This window comes from Orbicella faveolata, unplaced genomic scaffold (assembly GCF_042242905.1).
Source record: "Orbicella faveolata isolate gen_17 unplaced genomic scaffold, um_ofav_v1 contig_24, whole genome shotgun sequence".
Lineage (NCBI taxonomy): Eukaryota > Metazoa > Cnidaria > Anthozoa > Scleractinia > Merulinidae > Orbicella > Orbicella faveolata.
In genome coordinates this window covers 23,045,071-23,070,000 of record NW_028301552.1, presented here as the reverse complement: position 1 = coordinate 23,070,000, position 24,930 = coordinate 23,045,071, and the positions used below count along the sequence as shown (strand labels likewise).

Here is a 24,930-nt window from a genome sequence, read left to right as displayed (position 1 = left end):
GATAGGTAAAGCACGAGCGATCAACATTTCCTCAGTTTGAGTCAAGCCCTGAAGCTGTGGTGGGACTGGTGAAGGAATCATTGAATTTTCACTTGAAAATCTTCTGGGGCATTTTTTGTCTCTTGAACACCGTAGACAAACATAATTGTTAGGTGATCTCTTAGTGACTTTTAATGGCCAAGCTTCTTTGCAAGTTGTGCACTGAAGAGTAGTATATTTCATAGATTCATGAAATCTAGAAATATTGAGCTTTGCCCAATCTATGTATTTCACCATTCTTACGTGCATCAAATTCTCTTAAGTACTGATTCTTATCCGTAGTATTAGTGCTAGATATACAATCAAGTTCACTGGAGCTACATGGAGCTTGGACTGTTATAGTTTGCATGTTATTAGAGTCTTTTTTCCTTTGATAACTGTCCCTTCTTTTAGCAAGTTTTGCCTGTCTTTGCTTATCAGTCTCAGATGCTTTTCTCTTTTGATAATTGTCTTTTCTTTTAGCAAGTTTTGCCTGTGTTTGCTCATCAGTGTCGGATGCTTTTCTCTTTTGATAATTGTCTTTTCTTTTAGCAAGTTTTGCCTGTGTTTGCTCATCAGTCTCAGATGCTTTTGTCTTTTGATAATTGTCTTTTCTTTTAGCAAGTTTTGCCTGTGTTTGCTCATCAGTCTCAGATGCTTTTCTCTTTTGATAATTGTCTTTTCTTTTAGCAAGTTTTGCCTGTGTTTGCTCATCAGTTTGAGATGCTTTTCTGTTTTGATAATTGTCTCTTATTTTAGCGAGTCTTGCTTGTCTTTGCTCATCATTTTCAAGGCTAATATTATTATGATAGTGCATTCTGTTTGATTCTGCATGTTTAAAAAGTCTTCTTAACTCTTCATCAGAATTGTCTGACAAATTATTTTGTCTCTTAGCACTTACTGGTACTTCAGTAAGTGATTCTCCTGCTTTTCTTTTCATATGGTTTTGTTCAGATAGTTGAGCTACATCAACATTAGCATTAACATGGACAGATGCAATCTCAAATAAGCTTACATTCAGACAACATGCTAAAGTTTGAAGATGATTTTGAAATTCATCTAGCTCAGTAAACTTTAAAACAATAGCAGTACCATTTTCATCGGGCATTCCCAGGCAATTCCTTGCATGTGAATCAAACAGATAAAATGAATCTGATTTTTTTATAACAGCCATGACATAACCATCAAGAACTAACATTGCATTTGGACTATCTGAAAATGCATTAATCAAAACCTGCCTCAGTGAGCAAAATGGCCCGTCTCCACAAAATGAGCGATCAATGCGCCCCTGATAAAATTTACTGTAGTTTAAACAGTACTCGACATTGGTCTGCGAGGTTGCCACCTTCGGCAACTCGTTTATTGAAAGAGTGTCAGTATCAGGTACCATTTCATTAGTTAGAGCATGTAAATACATGCGATCTCCATGAAATAAGATAGCATCGATATCTGCTTGCGTCCAAGAATCGACCGAATGCGATCGATTGAAAAGCAAAGCTGAAAGTGACATAAATGCACACTGTCGGCCTCGAGAATGCTCACTGAAAGCTTCATGACCTTGATGAATGCTTCCTCGAATAGAAGTAATCATAACAGATTAGCAACTCACCTGTAAACAGGGTTAACCTCGATTCTAGTGTCTGTATCCCAAGGCGAGAAAAAGCAAAGCTGCAAGTGAAACAAATGCACACTGTCGGCCTCAAGAATGCTCACTGAAAGCTTCATAACCTTGATGAATGCTTCGAATAGAATTCATCAAAAGAGATTGAAAAAAATCGATCAAAGAGAACAAAAAAATGCAAAACTCACCTTCTTGTGAAACGCGAAAGACGTCAAAACGGCTGATCGAGCACATGTGAATTTCATCAATTAGAAGCGAACTGCTCATTGGCTGCCTCGTATTTCAAAGGGCATTGCTGATAGGCTAATTCACGATCCGATAGAACGAACCAACGAAACTTCTCAAATGCCTTCAAGAATATGAACGCTGCCTATCGGCAGCAATAAATTTTAAGGGTTAAATAACAGATGCTGTAATAAAGGAGATATTGAATTATGATATTACAAGTAATTGTTTGGCGTCGAGAAAACCAGGATCGGACTGGACTGGATCACGGATTGGATCACAGACCGGATCACGGATCGGATCACGGATTGGATCACGGATCGGATCACAGAAAAAAAAAAGTTTTAAGGAAAAAAAACAATCAAATCGTTTATAAGATCATAATAAATAAAAAATAAAAGTAGACAAAACTAAAATATGTTAAATAAAAATAAGAATCCCAAATGTGACACAATGACATTTTAATTACAGAGAATGACAAGAGGTCATTTAAAAAACCACATAAGCGCCTAATTTAGGACAAATTTAAATTGTAATGAACAGGCAGATGTAGTTATATTTGAACGTTAGTTGGCTTGAGGCTTGGGTGAACCTCCCATTCTCGTTTTTGAAATTGCTGTTAGTATCAGTAGCTATAATAATAATAATAATAATAGATTTGTATAGCGCCATATCCATGGCTCATGGCGCTAGCTAATTCTAGGCTACTTTTTCGTGTCAGATGTGAGTGTTACAGTTAATGAGAAAACTTACATACGAAAGCTTAGGGACATGACTTGCTTTAGAGGAGCTACGTCACGATTTGCGCATCTTGAAAGAGCTAGCCTAGTTTTTCAAGTTCGTCATTTGCAATCCTCGTTAATCTTTGCCATCCTTAACGATCCTCATTCCGTTTTGATTTGTTCTTGCCTCTTAAGTGCTTTCTATCCTAGAACACGATCATTTTGGGTTTTATTCCACATAAAGGCAACTCTTTACGACCCTAAAAATGACTCTAAAACTCGTGACATAACTCCTAAAATGTTGTTTATTCTCAGGTTGCGTTATCATTCACACTATCGATGTTATTCCTATAATTTTTTGTAAAACAGCTATATTTCCTTGAAATACAAATGGTTTGTTTCATTTTATTCCAGTACGAAATATCGCATTTCAAACTCACATCTTGTAAAAGTATAGACCTGTCTCAGAAACGGACCGGAAATTGTTTGAAATCATCAGGTGTTTAATTTTTTTAGTGTTTTTAGTTTTCGTGTTTCGATTCATACGTTCGTCCTATTATTACCATGCTGACTTGTTTCATGACAGTTTACCTTTGATGCAAGCGAATATACGAAATATCATTTATCTGAACTGTGGAGAAAGATATGAAGACATGATTGATCATCGCAATCAAAACCCAACAGCCTGAAAAATATTCATCTGTGGCCAGCTCCCAGTTGGCTTGATATTATAAAAGAATAAAGGAATATCACAGCTGAATTAAATAAAACGTTCTGCTTACAGTAGTCACTCTAGTGTAATTTGCTCAACAAAATTTTGAATTTTGAATCTTGAATTTTGAATTTTGAACATTTTTCCTTGATCTGATCCATGATCTGATCCGTGATCTGGTCCATGATCCGGTCCGTGATCCGATCCGTGATCCGGTCCGGTCCGGTCCGATCTGTGTTTTGTTGACGCCAGTAATTGTTCAAGTAGATTTTTGTGACATTGGGGACTGCCGGTCATTTAGTGATTTGAAAACCGTGACCTGCAGTCGAACTGAAAAAGATCTATCACAAACTGTGGTCTCGTTTTCTGAGCCGAGCGTGAACCAAGCATTAGACTTGCGATCTATAAAGTTCTGGATCGCTAAGTAGATTTGGATGGGTTTCCTTGAGAAAAATATCAGACTGCCGGTCATTTTGACCGGCTCCACAGCGTTCAAAATTCTCAAGGCTCTCCGCACTTAAACTTCACATTTGAAGCAAACAAGAAATTGGAAAGCAAGTTTACATTACAAGTTACATTATTACTCACCGAATATCCCCAGAACATGTCCATGAAACAAGATAGGTCTCTTCGTTGCTGGATCAGTCCCTTGTATGGAACATTCATCACCTTCACTCACATTGAAGGGATCAGAAACGATGATCTTTGAAGAACTGAGCTGCGCTGATCACTCCTCCACGAACCCCAATCAACAACAACGTGCTTGTGTTTCGGCATATTTGGAATCAAAGCTACTGCACGTACTAAAGATGAAGATGAAGCAACTTAAAAACGCCAACGATCATGCCAAACTCACGAGGAGATATGGATGTCAAACCATGAAGACCACAAATAGGACGCTTTCAAATTCAAATCTGGCGGAACTTTTTCTTTGATTGTATTCTTCATTTGAATATACGCGGTTCACTTCAAAGTGTGGGAAAAAGTGTCGGACGAATAGTACATCTTCGGATTGGTTGCATAAAACGTGTGAAATTCCTCTCGTTCCGATATTGTTGAGTGGATGGATTTTCTTGTTCGCTAAGTAACTTTTGCTTAACATCACACTTAGAAGAAAAACTCGGCATCAAAGTCATCAACCAAAAAATAAATTGAAGAACATTTCAATTTCATACACGTCTCACACCAAGTGCGATACTGCTGTCGGGGCCATCTTTGTTTACAAAAGCCAACTCGCATCATGTGATCTAGTAGGATGCGACGTCTGAGTAATGGCGGTTCTGCGGGAAACGTTCGAAGCTACAGCAAGCGATTGTTACGTTTCCCTAGACGACGAGGTATCCAAAGTCTCCAACAAACTATTTCTTGAGACTTTTCCAAATGTTATTGTGCAGTTACGAGCCTCGTGTTCTCTATCAAGCTGCTGGGAAATTTCATATTTGCTTCATCAATACCTTCATCGCGACATGGCTGAACTTGAAGTCAACAATTGCAACACATCAAGAATGGCTGTTCCGGTATTTAAATCGCCGAAAAAGTATTTCAAAATGATCGAATTGAAGGATATCAGGGTAATTCAACACTTGGCCGCATTTAAAACTGCAGTAACGACTCTGAGCTTTCGTGACAATTTTTTGGTCGAAACAATCTCCACTTGAGCTTTTATACTTGATCATTAAGTAAGCTTACTATCGAGGAAAAGCCTTGCAGTAGTAATGGCAATGGTGAGGACTTCAATGCAACATGTAAAGAACACTGAGCAACTGAATTTATTCCTTCAGTTGGCTTGTCAGTGCTACGATTGTCATTAGTTGTAATCATTTACACTTCACCCCTTTCAGACATTGTAAAAAAATTCAACTTGAGTTATCATTTTTATGCTGACGATTCACAACTTTATCTGTCCTTTCAGCCAACTATACCCAGTGATAAGGATTTAGCTGTGTCCAACATCGAGCGCTGTGTAGTGAGATTGATCACTGGATGTTGATTAATCGTCTTAAACTTAACAAGGATAAGACTGAACTTCTAGTGATCTCCGCAAAACATCTACCGAGACCAACCCTTCAAGAAATCTCTGTCGTTGATGAAACCATCTGCTCGTCACAGAAAGCAAGAAACATCGGTGTCATTTTTGACCATCATTTTCGTTTTAATGAACATATTGCAAGTATTTGCAAATCATCTTTTTATCGTCTCCGTAATATCAGCAATATAAGGAAGTACCTGTCATCGACCACCACTGAAATACTTGTTCATGCGTTTGTTTCTTCAAAATTGGATAACTGTAATTCTCTACTCTATGGCTTACCAAACTGTCTTTTAAAAAAGTTACAGCACGTCCAGAATGCTGCTGCTCATCTCATCACCCTCTCTAGAAAACACGAACACATCACACCTATTTTGTTTAATCTCCACTGGCTTCCTGTTAACTATCGTATCATCTTTTAAAAATGTTGGCTTGGCAGTCAATCAATTTGTTTACTCCGTCCTCAGAAGAGGAAATACTTGATGAAATTCTTTGGAACAATAGATTCATCAGGATTGGTAACTACTCAGTGTACTACAAAGAATGGCATGAAGCGGGTGTAGAAAAAATTAGAGATATCTTCAACGGTGACACATTTACATCTTACCGAGATTTCTGCTCTCACTTTGCCCTTAAAACTAACTTTCTAACCTATTACGGTTTATGCCAAGCAATTCCATCTAACTGGATTAAAACTTTGAAAGGCAAATTACAGCCGCATTCGAAGGAACCTACAAACATGGATAGAATTTCCCTTGAGAAGCTCTCTTGCAAACTTGCTACTAACTACCTTGTTGAAAAGAAGTTCATTTCTGCCACCGCCGAAAAAAGACTGAAAAGAGCTAATTTGAACGACCGGCAAATTTATCAAACGTACATGATGCCTTTCAAGGCCACTAAAGATATTCAACTCTCAATGTTTCAGTTCAAGATTGTACACCATATTTTGCCCACCAATGCTGCATTACATAAATTCGGTATTAAAGAGCACGACCGCTGTCATTTATGTGCTGAAAAGCAAACAATTACACATCTCTTCGTAACTTGCCCCAACGTCCAGCTGTTTTGGACAGAGTTTACTGATTGGTGGTACAGAAAAAACAATACTGTAATCACGCTCTCTGAAGCACAAATACTTTACGGCATCACAGACACCGTGCCTCTGTGTCTCGGTTTAAACCTCTGTACAATAATTGCAAAATATTATATTTACACCGCTTCAAAAAATGAGGAAGATTATTTCTTAGACGTTCTCTTGGCTATCCTTAAAAACAAAATAGAAATAGAAACTAGCAGAGCAAAGGTGCAAGTTAAACTGTAAATATAGCTAAATATACTGTAAATTGTCGCTTTTTTGTCATTTTTTTTTTTTTGCAGTTTTCACTAGTTTTAGTAACCGTAGTAAAAGTTTGTAGTAATTGTCCGCGATTAAAAAGTAGTGTAACGTAAGCGGTTTAAATAATACTGTTGTTCCGTCAAGCATTGTAATTAGAGCAAGTTGTAATTAGCGTAAGTAGCTGTATTGTTGTAGTTTTATACGTAGTTTTTTGTAATTAATAATGTAAGTATGCGTGCTGTAAAAAATAGATAATAATAAAAAAAAAAAAAATCTTTAAAATTCTACTCATCACGTACAAGGCCCTAAACGATCTGGCACCTTCATACGTTCGTGATCTTCTCACTCCTTACACTCCGTCTCGTCAGCTACATTCATCTTCTAAAGAACTTCTTTCCATTCCGCACTTCAATTTGAAAACATATGGCGCAAGATCTTTCTCTGTAGCAGCTCCTACACTTTGGAACACTCTTCCGTCTGACATCAAGAACAGCTCCTCAGTGTCCCTTTTTAAACATAAACTAAAAACGTTCCTTTTTAAGAAAGCATTTTTATAACTTTTTAGCGACATTTTTTTATTTTTACTTTATTTGTCTTAAGTGTTTTTAATATTTCTAACTGTAAAGCGCTTTTGAACTTTTAGGATATTGGCGCTATATAAATATTTTATTATTATTATTATTATCATACAGTCACATGTAAATTGTAAGTTTTCTTATTTGTAATAAAAACTTCTTAAATACATAGCAAGCTGACAACTTAACTCATTTTTTTCAGTTGTTATCTGAAAAGTGTTAAATTCACACTGACCAAAACTGGAATATACTGGAAATTTCTTTCATTTTTGTTAAATCTTAATAAGCTGTAAACTGTTTCTGGTTTATTCCAGTTTCCTGCAAGAAATCAAGCCTGGAAAAAACTGTCAATATCTTGCAACAACTGGTAGATGTGTCAAATTCCAGCTATTTCCAGATTTTGACAGAATCCAAAACTTGCAAAAACTGGAAAAAAATTTCTGGAAAAAAGCTGGAATTTGATTCTGGAATAAAGCTGTCACATTCTAGAAATTTCTAGAAACTTCCAGACCTTGACAGAAAGCTAGAAATTTGTTTTGCAAGGGTGTGACTGAGACTGACTTTCTTCAGCTGGATTTGAAATTTAAGAAAGCAAGCAGTTTTTTTGGGAGAATTGTGGAAATAGTACCATAGTTGCTGAAGGACATTTTCCACTTCCTTGATAAACTTCAGCTCCTGGTAGCTGTCTGTACAAGCCAGTGCTAAGCGGTGGCAGACGCAGTGCATATTAAGAAGCTTATCATTACTTTGCCTTAGCTTTGAGCAACCCCATTGGTCTTTCCAACCATCACCTTTGCCCCATCTGTTGACAGGCCCATCAGTTTGCTGATGTCTAATCTAGAGGCTGACAATTCCTTCTTTACCAACTCTGTAATGGCTTCTGAGTTTCAACTAGCAAAGTCCTCTCACACATTCTGAGAAGAAAGAAACATTGTTGTAACGGATGAGCTTTCTTCATCCCAAAACTGCAAGAATGAGATCATCTGTGATGACACTATATCAGTAACTTCATCTATCAGAATGCCAAAGCTTTTTGCATTCCTGGCCCTTTTCAAAAGGTTTTGCTTTACAGTTTCACCAAGAGCTAAATAGATTTCTCAAACAGAACCGTGAGAACGGTGGGAGAAGTGCTTAAGCTGGGACATTCTTAAAACCTTCTCCATAAAACTAATGAGGGGGATCAGTTTTCAATTAGCAACGAATTCTTTCATGAGAAAAAAGGCAGTGGCAAACACATTTTAAAGAACCGTGGTTTGAACTTCATTTTTTTCAATATAGTTGTGATGAAAAACTAACATCTGCTGTAGCAGGTCTGCCTCCACCGCTGAGGAATGGACACTTGAAGCCATGTGTTTTCAACAAATCTTCCTTTAGTCATTTAGAGGGACTTTCAATGAACGTCTGTGACTTGTTCTGGGTACTCTTCATATTATGCTTCTTACAAAGCACACAATAAAATCCATTCCTCTCCACATAGCACAAAGACCAGTAGCGTGGGTTTAACATCCACTTGTGTTTAAATTTGTCAGGTTTCTTTTTCTCCTTTTTTTGGCATCTTCTGCAACCCGAAGGCATCCCTGTTCTTCCCTGCTTAAACAGGACTATCCAGAGAGCCTGCAGGTAGAGAAGTTGTGGACTTTTTCTTCTGGTCACATTTCCTTGAAGGCTGAGGTTACTTGATTGGAAGTCCAAATCGTGGAGTCTGAAAGTTAAATGCAAGTAATTTATTTAGCGGGGCGGACAAAGTAGAACATTTTTTTCCGAAATCTTTTTGTGATGCTGACCTGATTTGCTGGGCTGCCCTCGGCTTGAACAGAATTGTTCTGTGCACAGGCAGGAGTTGCTACATTAACTTGAGACTGACTAGGCTCTGAAAATAATAAGATCATGAAATTGACAAATCAAAAAGGTGTCAAATATTCCTTTACTACTAGTTGGTCCTATTTGGACAAACACTCTATACCTGCCAGTTGTTGAGATTGCGGTTGAAGTGTCTGAGACTCTTGAGCTTCTTCTAAAATGAAAATGTTTGTGATGTGTGAAATCATGAAAAGAGCACCTAATACTCGAACTGGAAAATGTAATTTCAGATTATCGACTAAAGCTGCACTACATCAGTTTTGTATAACAAAAAGCTTCACAGAACTTACCTTCACCTTCACTTCTTTCGCTTCTTACTCTTTTGATCGGTCAGCGGTCAGCAAAGATGGCGGACGTGTTTTGCTTACTGCGTGTGATATGTCTTCCGTTCACTGCTTAATGCAGATTTTTACAGCGTTTTTCTTTATTTTTTGGTGTCTCTGTGTTTCCATTTATGTAACAAGTGAAATGCCATCAAACGACAAGCCTTCTCTGAAGGACCTTGAGTTGCTGCTCGATAGCAAACTCAAGCTGATTCACTCCAGGCTAGACGACCTATTCAAAAAAGTTGATGACAACACTAAGGCTCTACAAGCAAGACTTGATTCACTTGAGGCAAGGAATGCGAGTTTAGAAGCCGAAAATGCTAAACTGGTCAGAAAACTGCAATTCTGCGAAGCTTCATTGAACAATTTATAACAGTATTCTCGCCGGGAGTGCGTAGAAATTTCCGGCATACCCGAAGCAGAAGACCAAAACACGAAGGAAATTGCAATAAAAGTAGGCTCATTAATAGGAGTAGATATCATGGAAAGCGATTTATCTGTAAGTCATCGACTACCAAAACAGACCTACAGAGATGTAGTTAGGGAAGGCTCTCAAGCTTCATCAAATTCTTCACGCTTCAGAGCACCCAATATAGTTGTGAAATTTGTATGAAGAAAGCTGAGAGATCACTTCTATAAAGCAAGAAAATTTGTATGGGATGAGACAACAGAAGACCTGGATCTTGGATTACATTCGGAGAACAAGATTTATATCTCAGAAAACCTTACTCAAATCAACAAGGATCTTTTTAAGTACTTCTAATCAATTTAAAAAAGAACTAACTTCGCATGTCATTAGTCTCTATTAATCTTTACTGATATTTTGATGGTTTATATCTATTTATTTTGTTTTGTTTTGTATATTTACTCTTGTACCAAGTTAATGATATTTATGTGTACCAATGTATTTGTTGTGCCTCTTTCCTGACTCTCACATTTTTTATTACTATAATTACGGTCACCCAACTAGTTTAGCTTTTTAGTTATTTTGGGTGTCCCACTACTGTATGTACTGTACTGTTTGTTTATCTATTTATAAGTATAATCTTATAAATTCTTTTAGTTGTTTACAGTAGTAGAAATAAACTGTTGTTGTTGTTGTTTTGCTAAAAAAGTTCACCAAAGAAGACTGTCGTTTAGCCATTCCTTTCAAACTTGCACAAAACACAAATTTCTCTCAAGAACCAGGCGAAAATGTGTTTGTTTGATACGTCTGGTTGTTTAAACACTGTTGCGACAGTGGCAAGACATCGGCTAGCGTAAAAATGTAATGCATTGTTTGAATGACGTTAAAAGGTCTTAAAAGGAATTTATTTTCAAAGTCAACATCTTTACAAATTTTAGTGTTGACCTTTCGCAAGGATGTAAAGTAAAATACATTTCGAAACTGCACACTTCAATGCTGATGAAAACGGTATCTTCACCAAGCAAACCGAGTATTTTTTCTCCCGTGAAATTATTACGTGATGTTGTTTGTGATTTAACCTGATAACACACAAAAGATAAAACCAAGTTGTCGATGACAGTTTTTAAATTACCGACAGTTTTGAATTACACCTTGAACACCGGCCAAGTAATTTAAAATATAGTGTTGCGAAATGAATCAACATCACTTTCAAAACTGTGAAATGCGAAAACTTTGCGGGCTATCAAATTTTGATACTTAGATAACAAACATTAACAGCGTCATGTCCAATGAAAGACGGAATCTAAATATATAAGTTTGATCGCAAATTGGCACCGCTAACTAGAGGTTTGTTGTAAGAGAACATAACTGCAGACCTGGCTAATTAGCAAGTGGAAAAGAGAATGTAAACAAACCAGATCAGCAGATGTAAATTTATTTATAGCCGCCTTATTTGCATTTTGTACATCCTAGCACGTGCGAGCAAAGTGAGTAGAAAGTTCTTCTGTAAATCGCGCATTACAAAATAGATCCAATCCATGAGCGAAACAATAGATAATTTTAACGCGCTCTTTTTTCCCCTATTTTTAATCGTTATTGAAATTGGCCATTTTTTCTTGCTTATCCCTGCCACTTTGCAGCTGGCGAAAACCTCAAAGTAGCCGGTGATTTTGCCGGTTTCCGGTGCTTTTTGACAACCCTGGAAAACTGCCCTTTATCGAAAAGAAATGAAAGCATGACAACTTCACGTTCAAGGGGAGCTAAGAGATCCTGAATAACAAAACCTTTATCAGTCATAAGCTGATTCCCCGGCTGGAGAAGTGGTAGAAGCCCAGACTGCCTTACCAGTTCTTTTTCTGATACAGAGCCCTCAAGTAGTGAACTTAGTGTATAATTTCTCCGGACTGTGAAATTACAACATTTCCCTTGTAGGTTGTGTGGCTCTTGTATGATAAATACATCTCACTGTTTAAAATCATGCTTGATGGTGCTTGAACCCTTAATTCAGAGGCATCAATAATTCCTCAACAACTTGGATATACTGTTTTTGAAACAGTCTGGCATGTTTTTCTGAATCTTGGGCCGAGATGGCCAAATGCAAAAACTACCCAGCATGAAGTGAAGCAAATTTGCCCAGGTAATAAAGACTTACAGTTGTTTGTAATACATTGAAATTGTCTGCTAACACTTGGTTTAGAGTAGCCACCCCTCACTTTTCAAACAGTAGTTGAAACTGGTCAAACAAGCTAAAGTAAACTAAAGTAAATCTTTATTTAAACAGGGTAGCCTGTTCAGCTCAAAGGCTGGTATCTGTAGGGGCCCTGAAAAAAAGAAACAGGTTAAACATACAAATTTATGTATTCAGATTAAAACTTTATAACTATAGGTTAAAAACTAAAACTATGTTAAAAACGTAATTACAATACTGAAATACTAAGAGAAACCACTAAGAAGTATTCAGATAGTAAAAACCCTTTTGCACGGTGGCAGAAAGTCTGTATGTCTAGGGCTTTCGTTATGTTGGTGGGCAGCTCTTTAAAAATTTTTGCTATGCTCCTAAGTTTACAATTTTTCACGGTATTCCTAAACAATTTTTTTTTAAAATACTAGTGAGCAGCACTTCAGCAACAGATCTTGTCAACTTGCTTTATTTTCTCCGACAGGTTTCGTCTGATCATACAGACTTCATCAGGGAGTTTGAACAAGATACACAAAGGAACTTATTTTATACCTATTCTTTAGAGTACAAATCACGTTCCGACTAGGGTGTGAACAGCAAAAAACACCTACAGAATTGCGTGCAGGATATGACTAAAATCCTGCGAATGTGCAATGTTTAATTTTGGGGCTCACGGATTTAACGTTAAATCTGTGAGCAGGATTTTAGTCATATCCTGCATGCAATTCTGTAGGTGTTTTTTGCTGTTCACACCCTAGTCGGAACGTGATTTGTACTCTAAAGAATAGGTATAAAATAAGTTCCTTTGTGTATCTTGTTCAAACTCCCTGATGAAGTCTGTATGATCAGACAAAACCGGTCGGAGAAAATAAAGCAAGTTGACAAGATCTGTTGCTGAAGTGCTGCTCACTAGTATTATTTAAAAGGTCTAGATAACAGCAGACATGTAAAGATTTTAAGGAAAACGACCACTTTTTTAAGTTTAAAAGACATGTTTCGACAGAACTTCTGTCATCTTCAGTTGAATGAATGATTACAAGGCAAGTTGAATAATAAGTAGGCAAAAATGCTAATTAAGACAAAGTAACAACAGAACGTGAAAAGGTGTAAATTAAAAGGATAATTTTAGATTTACATGGTGTAATTGCTGATTGAGGCAAGGTAGTTCTTTTTGAATATGGATAGCCTCCTTTATCTTGAGTTGAAAGCTGGTAGTGGCGTGATCTAAAATAAGAAAGCAGTCTATTGAACACAATGAGCGACAACGTTCAGAATTCTGAAGATGTTTGAAGATGTGAGAGACCCTATCAACGGCTAAGTGCTCATGTACGCGTGTGGAAAAATGTCGGGAGGTTTCGCCGACATAACAGGCATTACAGCCCGCACATGTAAACTTATAAACTACACGTGAACGAAGCCCGCCGGGGATAGGGTCTTTCACACCAAAAAGGTTACCTATCTTAAAGGAAGAAAAAACTAATTTGATGTCTAAATCATTACAATAGCGCTTGATTAAGTGTCGAATCTTCTTCTGAGTGATGACAGAAAAATGGCCTATGTACGGCAGCTTAAAGTAAAACGTGGGCGAGGTGGTAAGGGGGTAGCCCCGGGGACAATGATTGCTATGAGCCCCAGTGATGTAACGGTTAACCACTTTTTCAATTAAATGGGCAGGGAAAAGGTTCTTTTTGAGAATTTCAGTAAGCTTGGTTATATCCTCGTGTAACCCCAACCAAGTGTTGTTGATCTTGTAGGCCCTGTCAACAAGAGTCCTAATGAGACCTACTTTGTATGAGTACGAGGTGAAGCTAAAATAATTAGTCAATAACCCAGTAAAGGTTTTCTTACGGTAAACCCTAGTTAGGAAGGAATTAGTGTCACTATTATCAATAAGAACATCTAGAAAGGGTAATTTGCGATTGCGATTAACTTAATCGCAAATTACCCTTTCTAGATGTTCTTATTAATAGTGACACTAATTCCTTCCTAACTAGGGTTTACCGTAAGAAAACCTTTACTGGGTTATTAACTAATTATTTTAGCTTCACCTCGTACTCATACAAAGTAGGTCTCATTAGGACTCTTGTTGACAGGGCCTACAAGATCAACAACACTTGGTTGGGGTTACACGAGGATATAACCAAGCTTACTGAAATTCTCAAAAAGAACCTTTTCCCTGCCCATTTAATTGAAAAAGTGGTTAACCGTTACATCACTGGGGCTCATAGCAATCATTGTCCCCGGGGCTACCCCCTTACCACCTCGCCCACGTTTTACTTTAAGCTGCCGTACATAGGCCATTTTTCTGTCATCACTCAGAAGAAGATTCGACACTTAATCAAGCGCTATTGTAATGATTTAGACATCAAATTAGTTTTTTCTTCCTTTAAGATAGGTAACCTTTTTGGTGTGAAAGACCCTATCCCCGGCGGGCTTCGTTCACGTGTAGTTTATAAGTTTACATGTGCGGGCTGTAATGCCTGTTATGTCGGCGAAACCTCCCAACATTTTTCCACACGCGTACGTGAGCACTTAGCCGTTGATAGGGCCTCTCACATCTTCAAACATCTTCAGAATTCTGAACGTTGTCGCTCATTGTGTTCAATAGACTGCTTTCATATTTTAGATCACGCCACTACCAGCTTTCAACTCAAGATAAAGGAGGCTATCCATATTCAAAAAGCACTACCTTGCCTCAATCAGCAATTACACCATGTAAATCTAAAATTATCCTTTTAATTTACACCTTTTCACGTTCTGTTGTTACTATTTGTCTTAATTAGCATTTTTGCCTACTTATTATTCAACTTGCTTTGTAATCATTCATTCAACTGAAGATGACAGAAGTTCTGTCGAAACATGTCTTTTAAACTTAAAAAAGTGGTCATTTTCCTTAAAATATTATTTAAAAAAATTGTCTAAGTCACAGCAAGCAGAAGCCACAATATGTTCAGCAACACTTCAGATCGCTCTGGATTCAAGATGACCAAAAGTGCTTTAAAACTTAAAAAACGGCAAGAATCTACAGATAGACAAAGTCAGGTGCGTGAGGAGGTCGTAGAAGATCATCAAGCGACAACAGCCGAATAATCACCTGAATCTGAAATATGGATCGATGACCACTTTTAACGCGTGCTAAAAGATCTTGTCCATAGCTTCATCGAGGCTGAAAATCAGCTTTATGGTCTACAGGAACGCAAACAGAGACTTGAATCCAACAAGAGCAACGGGAAGGTACCCAGTGGTTTGAAGATTCGCTGTGTAACCGCTAAAGGCCGTAATACCCAGCTTCTTCAAGAAATATTCAACATCACCAAAGAGGCTGAATTAAAGCTTCTAGACGCCACTATCGACTCCCTAAAAACTGAAGAACAGCAAGCAAAAGGACGGTGCGCTGAAGAGAAGAACGTCTTCACTGCCATTGAGACCTGGAGGAATTCCTTTCAATCTAGGGATTCTTCTCTTAACACCGAAGCAGACGAATATGTCAAGTCAGCAAAATGTTTTGCCGACAGCTTCTATTTCGAGTGTGCCGCAACATGAGCTTCTAAACGGGTAGCGGAGAACATTAAAAAAGCTTCTAAAGAGGCTGAAAGAACAGAGCAATTGAATACCCAACTTACCATTAACGAACAGTCTGTCCGCGACATGGTGCAACGTGCCGTGCGACAGGAAGTTTCTAAGCTCAACCCAGCTTCTCCGCCAGGAAATACAGCTCCACCGCCCCGAAAAAATTCCAAAAGCCGTGGTAAAAATAGATCAAGCTCCAGAAATTGGAAACAACAACGCTGTCAAGATTCGAACCAGGATGCCCCTAACCCGCGTAACTCCTCGCCCGCAGCCAAAGGTGCACAAGGGAGATGAAGTCGATCTAAACAGCGGAGACAGCCCAAAAAACCCAATGTCAGGTTTTCTGATAGCCGCTCTCCCTCTGTTTCTCGTCGCCAGAAATAAAAAAACGGAAAAGGCCGCGGAAACGGCGTCATAAAATAGATGCGAGAGACAGTTACTCTAAATGGCTTGACAAAATGGCAAAAAAACCGATTTTGGACCTTTTACCACGGAATTTGGAATTTCACAATCTTTCAAATGTCACTCTCACCAGAGCAGTCATGAACTCTTGGCTTAGGTCTTAAATTTAGACCTACGCTTAGACCGCCTGCCGCTTGTGTTTTTGACAATCAAATACAGGATTTCTGTCGTAGCGTCCGTCTGCATTACAAATTTGCTGATCAACCTGATGACCCGGACTTCAATCCTAAACTGTACGTTAAAACAGGATGGAATCCGCCTTGGGAAAGTCCTGACCTCGAAGAAAACCTGTATAAAATCCGTCTAGAGCTACTGGAGACCTTCAACCAGACCCCGCCGTGTTGGACAAACAATCTGACGTTTGGCGAACGGAGAGGATTGTGTGAGCTCAAGGAAAACCCCACGGTTTGCGTCTTAGCCACAGACAAAAACCTCGGACCTGCTCTCGTATCCACAGACTGGGTAGAAAAAGAGACTCTTAAACACCTCAATGATACTAAATCGTATGCTAAAGTCACAAAAGATGACTGGACATTTAGACGTCAAAAGGTAATTGAGACCAGAGATAAACTTGTAAATAGTTACTCTAGATTTTTACCACCCAACTCTCTCAAGTTCCTCCGTAACCTAGACGACAGTCCTAGGAGTATCGATCCTGCTAAATTTTATATTATTCCTAAGATTCATAAGTCACCTATAGCTGGGAGGCCTATCGCGGCTTCTCACTCTTATATCACCAGGCCCATGAGTATTCTTGTTGACGAATTAGTCAAACCTAACATTACTATGCCTATGGTTCTGCATGACTCGGGTGAACTGATCCAATGTTTAGAGAAAGTTGAGCTACCAGCAAATTGCCTTCTTGTTACGGCAGATGTGTCATCACTCTATCCAAACATTGACACAAAGAAAGCAATTATTGCTCTTGACCCCTTGCTTAGAGAGGGCAAGGTAGCGCAAACACCTCTTGGTTCAGTTAACTCGTGTAATCTTTGAAAATAATTTCCTTAAATCTGAATTTAGTAGCGATATATACCATCAAACGTTTGGTATCGCCATGGGTACTCCCTTCGCGGTTACAGCCACAAACGCTTTTATTTATTGTCACAAGAGGGATATTGAATTGTATTCTCGAAATTTAACCCTCTACAAGCGTTTTATCAATGATATTTTTGTCATCTGGGAAGGCCCTCGGGAGACCCTCCTCGAATTTCTCAGTGCCATTAATACTAAGGATGAACGCATTAAGATAACTTACGAAATTAGCGATTCTAAGATTTCCTTTCTAGACTTGCTACTTTTCAAAGATTCTGTCAAACAAACTGCAATACGCTACTTTTCAGAAACCGCTTAACAAGTATTTATATGTACCATATGAGTCATTTCACCCCGCTAGCAACAAGAAAGCTTTTATCTGTAACGTCTTGGGTACGCTATAAGACGACGAACACTTTAGATCTGTAAGACATACAGCTTTAATGGCATCTCCAAGAACTGCAAAAGCGGAAAGCATGGTTTGTGCACTCATGAATGACACCACGTCACTATGACGTATAATCGTTAAGCGGAAGTGAAATAAACAAGATACGCGACATCTCCCCTCCTAAGGATAATAGTAAGAAATAATACAAAGAAATAGTTGCTAATAAAGAGCACAGAAAACCAATGTCTTTGTCCTTAATGAAATCTCACACAACAAATCCGGGAACTAAGTGTCTCTGTCCTTATTAATATCACATGACAAATCCAGAATCAAGTGTCACTGTCCTTAAAAATCTCACACAACAAATCCGGAAATAAGTGTCTCTGTCCATGTAAGTCTCGCGACATTGTCCTAGTCCTTAAATCGGGAAGGTGTCTTGACGACACGCCCACTGCGGGTTTTGATCACAGAAGTGCCCGAGCCTTGTTTGTTCTCCTTTGGTAGGTCGTCTTGTCCAGGCCTCTTTGGTGTTTCCTTAGCAGGTGTTGTTTTGGAAACAGGCTGCTCCTCTGCTGGAGGAGTTGGAACGTTGTTCTGAGGGGCAGTAGCTGGCGTGTTCTCTATGGGGTTCATCACTGCTTCCTGTTGTGGATGAACTACTGCTCGCTCCAGCTGTTAGGTGTTTTCGGTTGCGTCAGAACACTCGCTCATCTTCTGTCCTAACTTGATATGACCGGATGTCTACTTTGGCTTCCACCCTTGCTTGGGCCCACTGTTTGTCTTTGCCTATGGACCTAAGGGGCTGTAAGCGAACTATGTCCCCAGGGTGTAGGTCGTCTAGCTCTCTGGTACCTCGGTTGTAGTTGATGCTTTGCTTGGCTTTTTGGAGTTTCAGCTTCTGATCTACGTCTTCTGGTATCTTGGGTTTGAGGAGACTGCTTGATGTTGGAAGTAAGGTCTTGATCCTCCTCCCAAAGATTCTTTGCACTGGAGAGGTTCCTAGCCCTTCACTTGGGGTGTTCCCCCAGGCCAATAAAGCTAAATGTGGGTCACTCTTGGACTCTATTGCTTTCCTCATGAGGTTCTTTGGTACTTTGACTGCATTTTCTATTTTGCCATTTGACTGGGGATATCCTGGCGAACTGGTGACATGTTCAAATCCGTACTGACTGGCAAATGCACTGAATTCAGTGGAAGAAAATGGTGGTCCATTATCGGACACAAGCTCATCAGGAATCCCATGTCTAGCTAAGTGGCTCTTTAGTTTCCCGATGACTTCCTTTCCTCTCCTTAGTCATGCCAGGCCAATAGAGGACTTCTCTTGCACGGCGAAGGCAACCCTGAATCCCTATGTGGCTCGCATGAATCTTGGCTTTCATTTCTTCTCTAGCACTTGCAGGCACAACTAGTTGTTCGCCCTTGAAGACCAACCCGTTTTGGAGTGTCAGCTCTTCTCTAAAGGGAAAATAATCTCTGATTTTGACTGGTAGGTGGTCCTTTGTCTCTGGCCAACCTTCTCTGATTGTAGTCTTCAGTTCTTTCATAACCGGGTCTGATTCCATTGCTGAGCGAATGGTGTTCTGTTTTGTCTCAGAGACAGGAAGGTACTGGACCATGTTTATACTTTGTACCTTTCGCTACCTCTCCTCTCATGATGTCTTCATTCCTTGATGACTGGATGAAAGCTCTGCTGAGAGTATCTGCAAGGTACATTTCTGATCCCTTTTTGTAGACGACTGTTAGATTGTACTTTTGCAGTCGTAACATCATGCGCTGTAGACGCTTTGGTGCACTGATCAAACTCTTCTTGAAAATGCTCTCGAGGGGCTTGTGATCAGTCTCTATCTTGACTGGCCGGCCATGTACGTACTGCTCAAACCGTTCGACTCCAAACACAATAGCAAGTAGTTCTTTTTCAATTTGTGCGTAATTAACTTCAGCATCAGTCATGGCTCTTGATGCATAAGCCACTGGCTGCCCTTCTTGCATGAGACAGGCACCGAGTCCCTTGTCCGATGCATCACATTGTAATTCTGTCTGCTTTGGGGTCGAAATACTTCAGCACTGGAGCTTCTGAGATGATCTGCTTCACCTGCTCAAAGCTTCTGCCTTGAATGTCATTGTCCCACAGGAACTGATTTTGCTCTTTGAGAAGTTCTCTTTTAGGGGCAGTGGCTGCAGAGAGATTAGGCACGAACTTCTGGAGGTAGTTTACCATACCCAGGAGTCTCTTCACATCTTGTTTGCTTGTTGGGGTAGGCATCTCTTTAACCCCTTGGAGTTTGGCTGGATCAGGTTTCAACCCTTCTTCTGATATCACATGTCCCATAAAGGTTACTTCAGGAAGGCGAAACTTGCACTTCTCTTTGTTTAGCTTGATGCCTTTACTGCGGCAGCGTTCCAACAGAGTTATGAGCTGCTGGTCATGGTCTGCAATCGCTGCGGCTTTCGTCTCTCCGACCCCATAGATCAAGATGTGATCAAAGATGGGTAGGACACCTTTCAAACCTCCTAAGGCATTGTTGAGGTGCCGTTGAAACTCTTAAGGCGCAGGAGAAATACCGAAGGGCATTCTGGTCCATCGATATCTTCCCCACGGGGTACCAAAGGTGGTGAGGAAACTGCTTTCAGTATCCAACTGGATGTGCCAGAATCCATTCTTAGCGTCAACTACGGTAAAGACCTTTCCCTTTAATAATTCTGGGAGCAAGTCGTCGATTACTGGTAGTGGATAATGGTTTTGCTTCAGTGCCCGATTCAGAGGCCTGGGGTCTATGCAGAGACGTATCTTTCCGTTGTTCTTCAACACAACCATTGACGACACCCAGTCTGTGGGAGTATCAACTGGCTCTAGAATTCCTTGACTGACTAAGCGATCAATCTCTTTCTTCAATGGTTCCTTGACAGCAATGGGAACTTTCCTTACAGGCAGAGCTACAGGTGGAACTGATTTATCCAGCGAGAGGTGCAGTTTCTGTTCCAGCTTGCCTTCTCCAGAGAAGACATCACTGTAGTCTGTAAGAACACTTGACAGGTTACATGTAGAAGTTTCATCAGATACAAGCATGATGTTGTCGACATTGACTGACATGAGACGGAATTGCTGTATGGACTGTGCACCCAGAAGTGCCTTGTACCCCTTGGATACCACTGTATACTCTGTAAGATGACTATCATTGTTCTTTGGGTTCTGTGTCTCCAACTTGACACTCCCCAGTGACCTGAGCTCAGAGTTATTAAACATAACCAAGGTGGTTGCAGTGGAAGCTAAATGTTTTAGTTCAGGATCCTTTAAAATCTCCTGATAAATCTCCACTGGCAGAATATTCACGGTTGCACCGCTGTCCAGTTGGAACTTGACTGAAGTATCCTTTAATACCAGGTTGGGAAATATCTTCTTAGGGGCCTCTTTGTCATACACAGAATCAATGGATTCGACCATAAGGCAGTAACCATCACTGTCGCTAGCTTCATGCTGTTCAACCATGTTCACTTTTGATGTTCGGCGACCTCTTGGGGTGTTTTTTTTTTTTCGTTTCTTTCGAGTCAGCGGTGGTGGTTTGCCACACATTCCAGCAAAGTGATTCTTTTCTCCACACTTGGCACATGTTTTACCCCAGGCAGGGCATTCTTCTTTTTTCCATAGGTGTTTCTTTCCACAAAATTTGCAGTCAACCTGTTTGACCTGCTTGCCACTTGTCGGATCACCTTTAGAGCTCTTCTTGTCAATGGCATGCACATCTTCTGTATGATCCATGGTCTGCAATTGTTCCTTCGTACACTCGTTCGCTCGAGAAATATCAATGCAGCTCTGAAGGGTTAATTTGCTTTCTTGAAGGAGTTTCTTTCGGATTCCTTTATCCAGTATGCCAACAACCATTTGGTCCCTGATAAGCTTGTCCGTTAGAGCGCCATAGTTGCATGTTTTTGAAAGTGAGTGCAACGCAGCGACGTAGGTATCAATCGATTCACCCACAGCTTGATCGTGTTTATTGAACAAGTAGCGTTCGTAGATCTCGTTAGTTGTACCGATACAAAACTCTTCTAGTTTTTTAAGAACGATATCTATGTCCTTTTTCTGAGCCTCATCGTCAAAAGCTAATCCATTGTAGATTTCCAGAGCTTCTTGTCTGATGCATGTGAGAAGCGTAGCTGTACGAAATTCTTTACTCTCAGTTTTGAGACGAGAAGCGATTTCGTAGTTGTCCCACACTTGACGGAAGCGTTTCCAGTTACCAACAGTGTTTCCTTTTAGTTCAAGTTTTGAGGGAAGCGGCAGATGTGAGCCAACGTGAATGATTTGAGGTTGTGGAGCTGGCTGAAGTACTTCGTCAGGTATGTTTTGCGAGGTTCAAGTTGTTTACGGCTGAAGAACTTGAAATTTCTCTAGGGAGAAATACACAGACGGCGTAGGAAGCTCAGTGTTTTCAAGGAAGTCACCGTTAAACGATCCGAAATACTTCTGACACCATGTAACATCTTGGTTACGCTATAAGACGACGAACACTTTAGATCCGTAAGACATACAGCTTTAATGGCGTCTCCAAGAACTACAAAAGCGGAAAGCATGGTTCGTGCACTCATGCATGACACCACGTCACTATGACGTATAATCGTTAAGCGGAAGTGAAATAAACAAGATACGCGACATTATCAAAGGTGAGCTCATGCATTACGCCAGAAATAGCTCGACTTTTTGGTCATTCGATGAGACACGTCAACTATTCTGGAAGCACTTACGCCTTCGGGGTTATCCAGCTAGGTTTTTACTACCCGTTTTCAGGGAGAAACTATAGTAACAGGAGTAAATGGTTCTTTAAGCCTGGTCGGTTATCTAGACTTAGGACAGTGGTGGTCAAATCCACGTTTAACTGCAGTCATGTTGGAATCAAAAAAGTTATTCTTAAGCATTTACCTAACCTTAGTTCTATTGTTAGTTATAAATCTACCAATACGTTAGCACATCTATGTAAATAAACGTTTTTTGGGGGCTCATGGATTTAACGTTAAATCCGGGAGCCCCAAAATTAAACATTGCACATTCGCAGGATTTTAGTCATATCCTGCACGCAATTCTGTAGGTGTTTTTTGCTGTTCACACCCTAGTCGGAGCGTGATTTGTACTCTAAAGAATAGGTATAAAATAAGTTCCTTTATGTATCTTGTTCAAACTCCCTGATGAAGTCTATGATCAGACGAAACCGGTCGGAGAAAATAAAGCAAGTCGACAAGATCTGTTGCTGAAGTGCTGGTCACTAGTATTATTTAAAAAAAAATGGTCAAACAAGCTAAAGTAAACTAAAGTAAATCTTTATTTAAACAGGGTAGCCTGTTCAGCTCAAAGGCTGGTATCTGTAGGGGCCCTGAAGTAAAGAAACAGGTTAAACATACAAATTTATGTATTCAGATTAAAACTTTATAACTATAGGTTAAAAACTAAAACTATGTTAAAAACCTAATTACAATACTGAAATACTAAGAGAAACCACTAAGAAGTATTCAGATAGTAAAAACCCTTTTGCACGGTGGCAGAAAGTCTGTATGTCTAGGGCTTTCATTATGTTGGTGGGTAGCTCTTTAAAAATTTTTGCTATGCTCCTAAGTTTACAATTTTTCATGGTATTCCTAAACCGTACAACATCCCTTATTCTGTTACTCCTGAGGTGCTGCATTTGCGACCGTTAATACATATTTTCTGCAGTAGGTCTTAAAGTTCTAAATGTGGCCACAAGAACTTCAAAAGAAGGAAAACCTGTATAAAACTTTATACATTTGTCAGGTTTCATTTGTAGCTTCCCAAATAGTGTTTGCTTTTCTAACGTGGCCTCCAGATCCTCAATCCTCTTCTGTGCTGGCTCTAGCATTTCCGCAATGGACATTATTAGGGGTATCAGAGGAAAAGAAATCATTAAGGTCAAAAATTGGGGTGCGTATTGTTTCATACGGTTTCTCAGTTACAGGGCCAACTTGGCTTTGACGATGCATTTCCGGTTGCTCTTCCATTGCAAAACAGTCATTGAAATCATCCAGACACTGTACATTCTCGACTTGACTTGTGGTTGAGACTAAGGACCAACCTGGGCTGGAGCATGGGGATTGACATTAGTTGGGTGACCAACCATAGGTTTACCACGTCCAAAAACTTACTTACTGTTGGCATTTTATGAAGATTGTCCAAAATCCAGGAAATCTGTAGATTTCGGAGGATCAGGAATCTGATTGGGCCCCCAAATGGCAAAGAACTAATCTATATGTTTACAATAATTCTGTGCTAGAAGGGCAGATCCTAACCCACCCCAATTTAAATGAGTTTGATTAATGTTGTTATGTTCGATAAAATTCTAGTGGTTCTGTCAGCAGAATTTCTTGAGGATTTTGTTGGCACTTGAGACTTTCCTGTCTTTATCATCTGGTCTGGTGATTAATCCCGATATTGCCAAATTGGTTTCTGGTGCATCATCTTCAATTTGAAGAGCCAAGTTGACAATGCCTTCCGCTGTAAGTCTAGGTTCCTGGGAATTTAGGTCATTTGTTCCGACAAGAAGGACAACATTACCAGGTTTCTTTCTTGTAATAGTTTTAACAAAGTTGTCCATATTCTCAGTGGTTGCACCTGGAAAAGACTTGACGACCACCTTGGTGCTTTTAGAAATGTTCCAGCCATGAATATGTTGAATGATCGAGTCACCTGTAATAACGGTTACTGGCTTTCTTGCATGCTTGTTGTTGTTGTTATTAGCACCAGCATGTGAATCTTCTGACTTTGATGACGACTTTGTAGACTGGTTAGTGCTCTTTGGGCTTCTTCTGTTATGCTGTTTATTTTGTTGAATTAACCAACCGCCTTGTTCAGCATTCAGGGTCAGTAGAGACAGGTTGTGATGAAAGATCTTTCTCCTTAAGGGCATCTATTTCTTTTGTCGTGACTTGAAGATGGGTTCTGTAAGAATCACTCTGATATATTTTTAAGCACTGTTTTGCTCTCTGAGCTGGTCTTTCAACATGCAAATTTCGTTCTGTAGATCTTGATTGTTTTGTTGAAGGGTGTGAATTTTGTGAACATTTCTTTCCTTCTTGTTTTCTTTGAGCTGATGAGGTTCAACAAGTTTTTCAGGGATGGTTTTGATTTCTGACCAGATGTTCTTTGTTTCTGCAGTGGAAACAGAGAAAGGTACGGTTTTGTGAGGAAAATATTCTGTTTCCACTTACGATCTTAGATCGTCTCATTCTTTGCTATGATTGCTCTTCAATGATGTGTTTGTACTTAAATAGTTCAGGGTTTTCCTTTCATATGTTTTAGTGCAGAAGCCAGGCCTGAATTCCCTTAAGGTAGAGAGACGTCGTAGTGACCATTGTATGAGTGAATGGTATCCAAGAACTTGTCTTTCAATGTCCCCATATGGTGACACACTGATTTTTCCCAGAACTTCTTCACTTGTTTCACCAGGGATTCTCCAACTTTTTGG

General features: G+C 39.5%; 1 protein-coding gene across 2 annotated transcripts in view; it reads right to left on the bottom strand.

Annotated features, from left to right (window-relative positions):
• The window catches only part of LOC149110941 (uncharacterized), a 20,371-nt gene extending 18,352 nt beyond the window's left edge, over positions 1–2,019 (bottom strand). The window contains exons 1-2 of one of the 2 annotated variants that reach the window (XR_016208179.1): positions 1,828–2,019; positions 1,628–1,686 (exon numbers count right to left, since the gene is read on the bottom strand). Coding sequence is in view for 1 of the 2 variants with exons in the window: in XM_089292861.1 (XP_089148987.1) it covers positions 236–1,609 (1,374 nt within the window). In the remaining variant the exon portion in view is untranslated. Of the gene's footprint in view, positions 1,687–1,827 lie in introns of both variants that reach the window. The other variant, XM_089292861.1, reaches the window with a different exon arrangement.
• Positions 2,020–24,930: the final 22,911 nt, after the last annotated feature.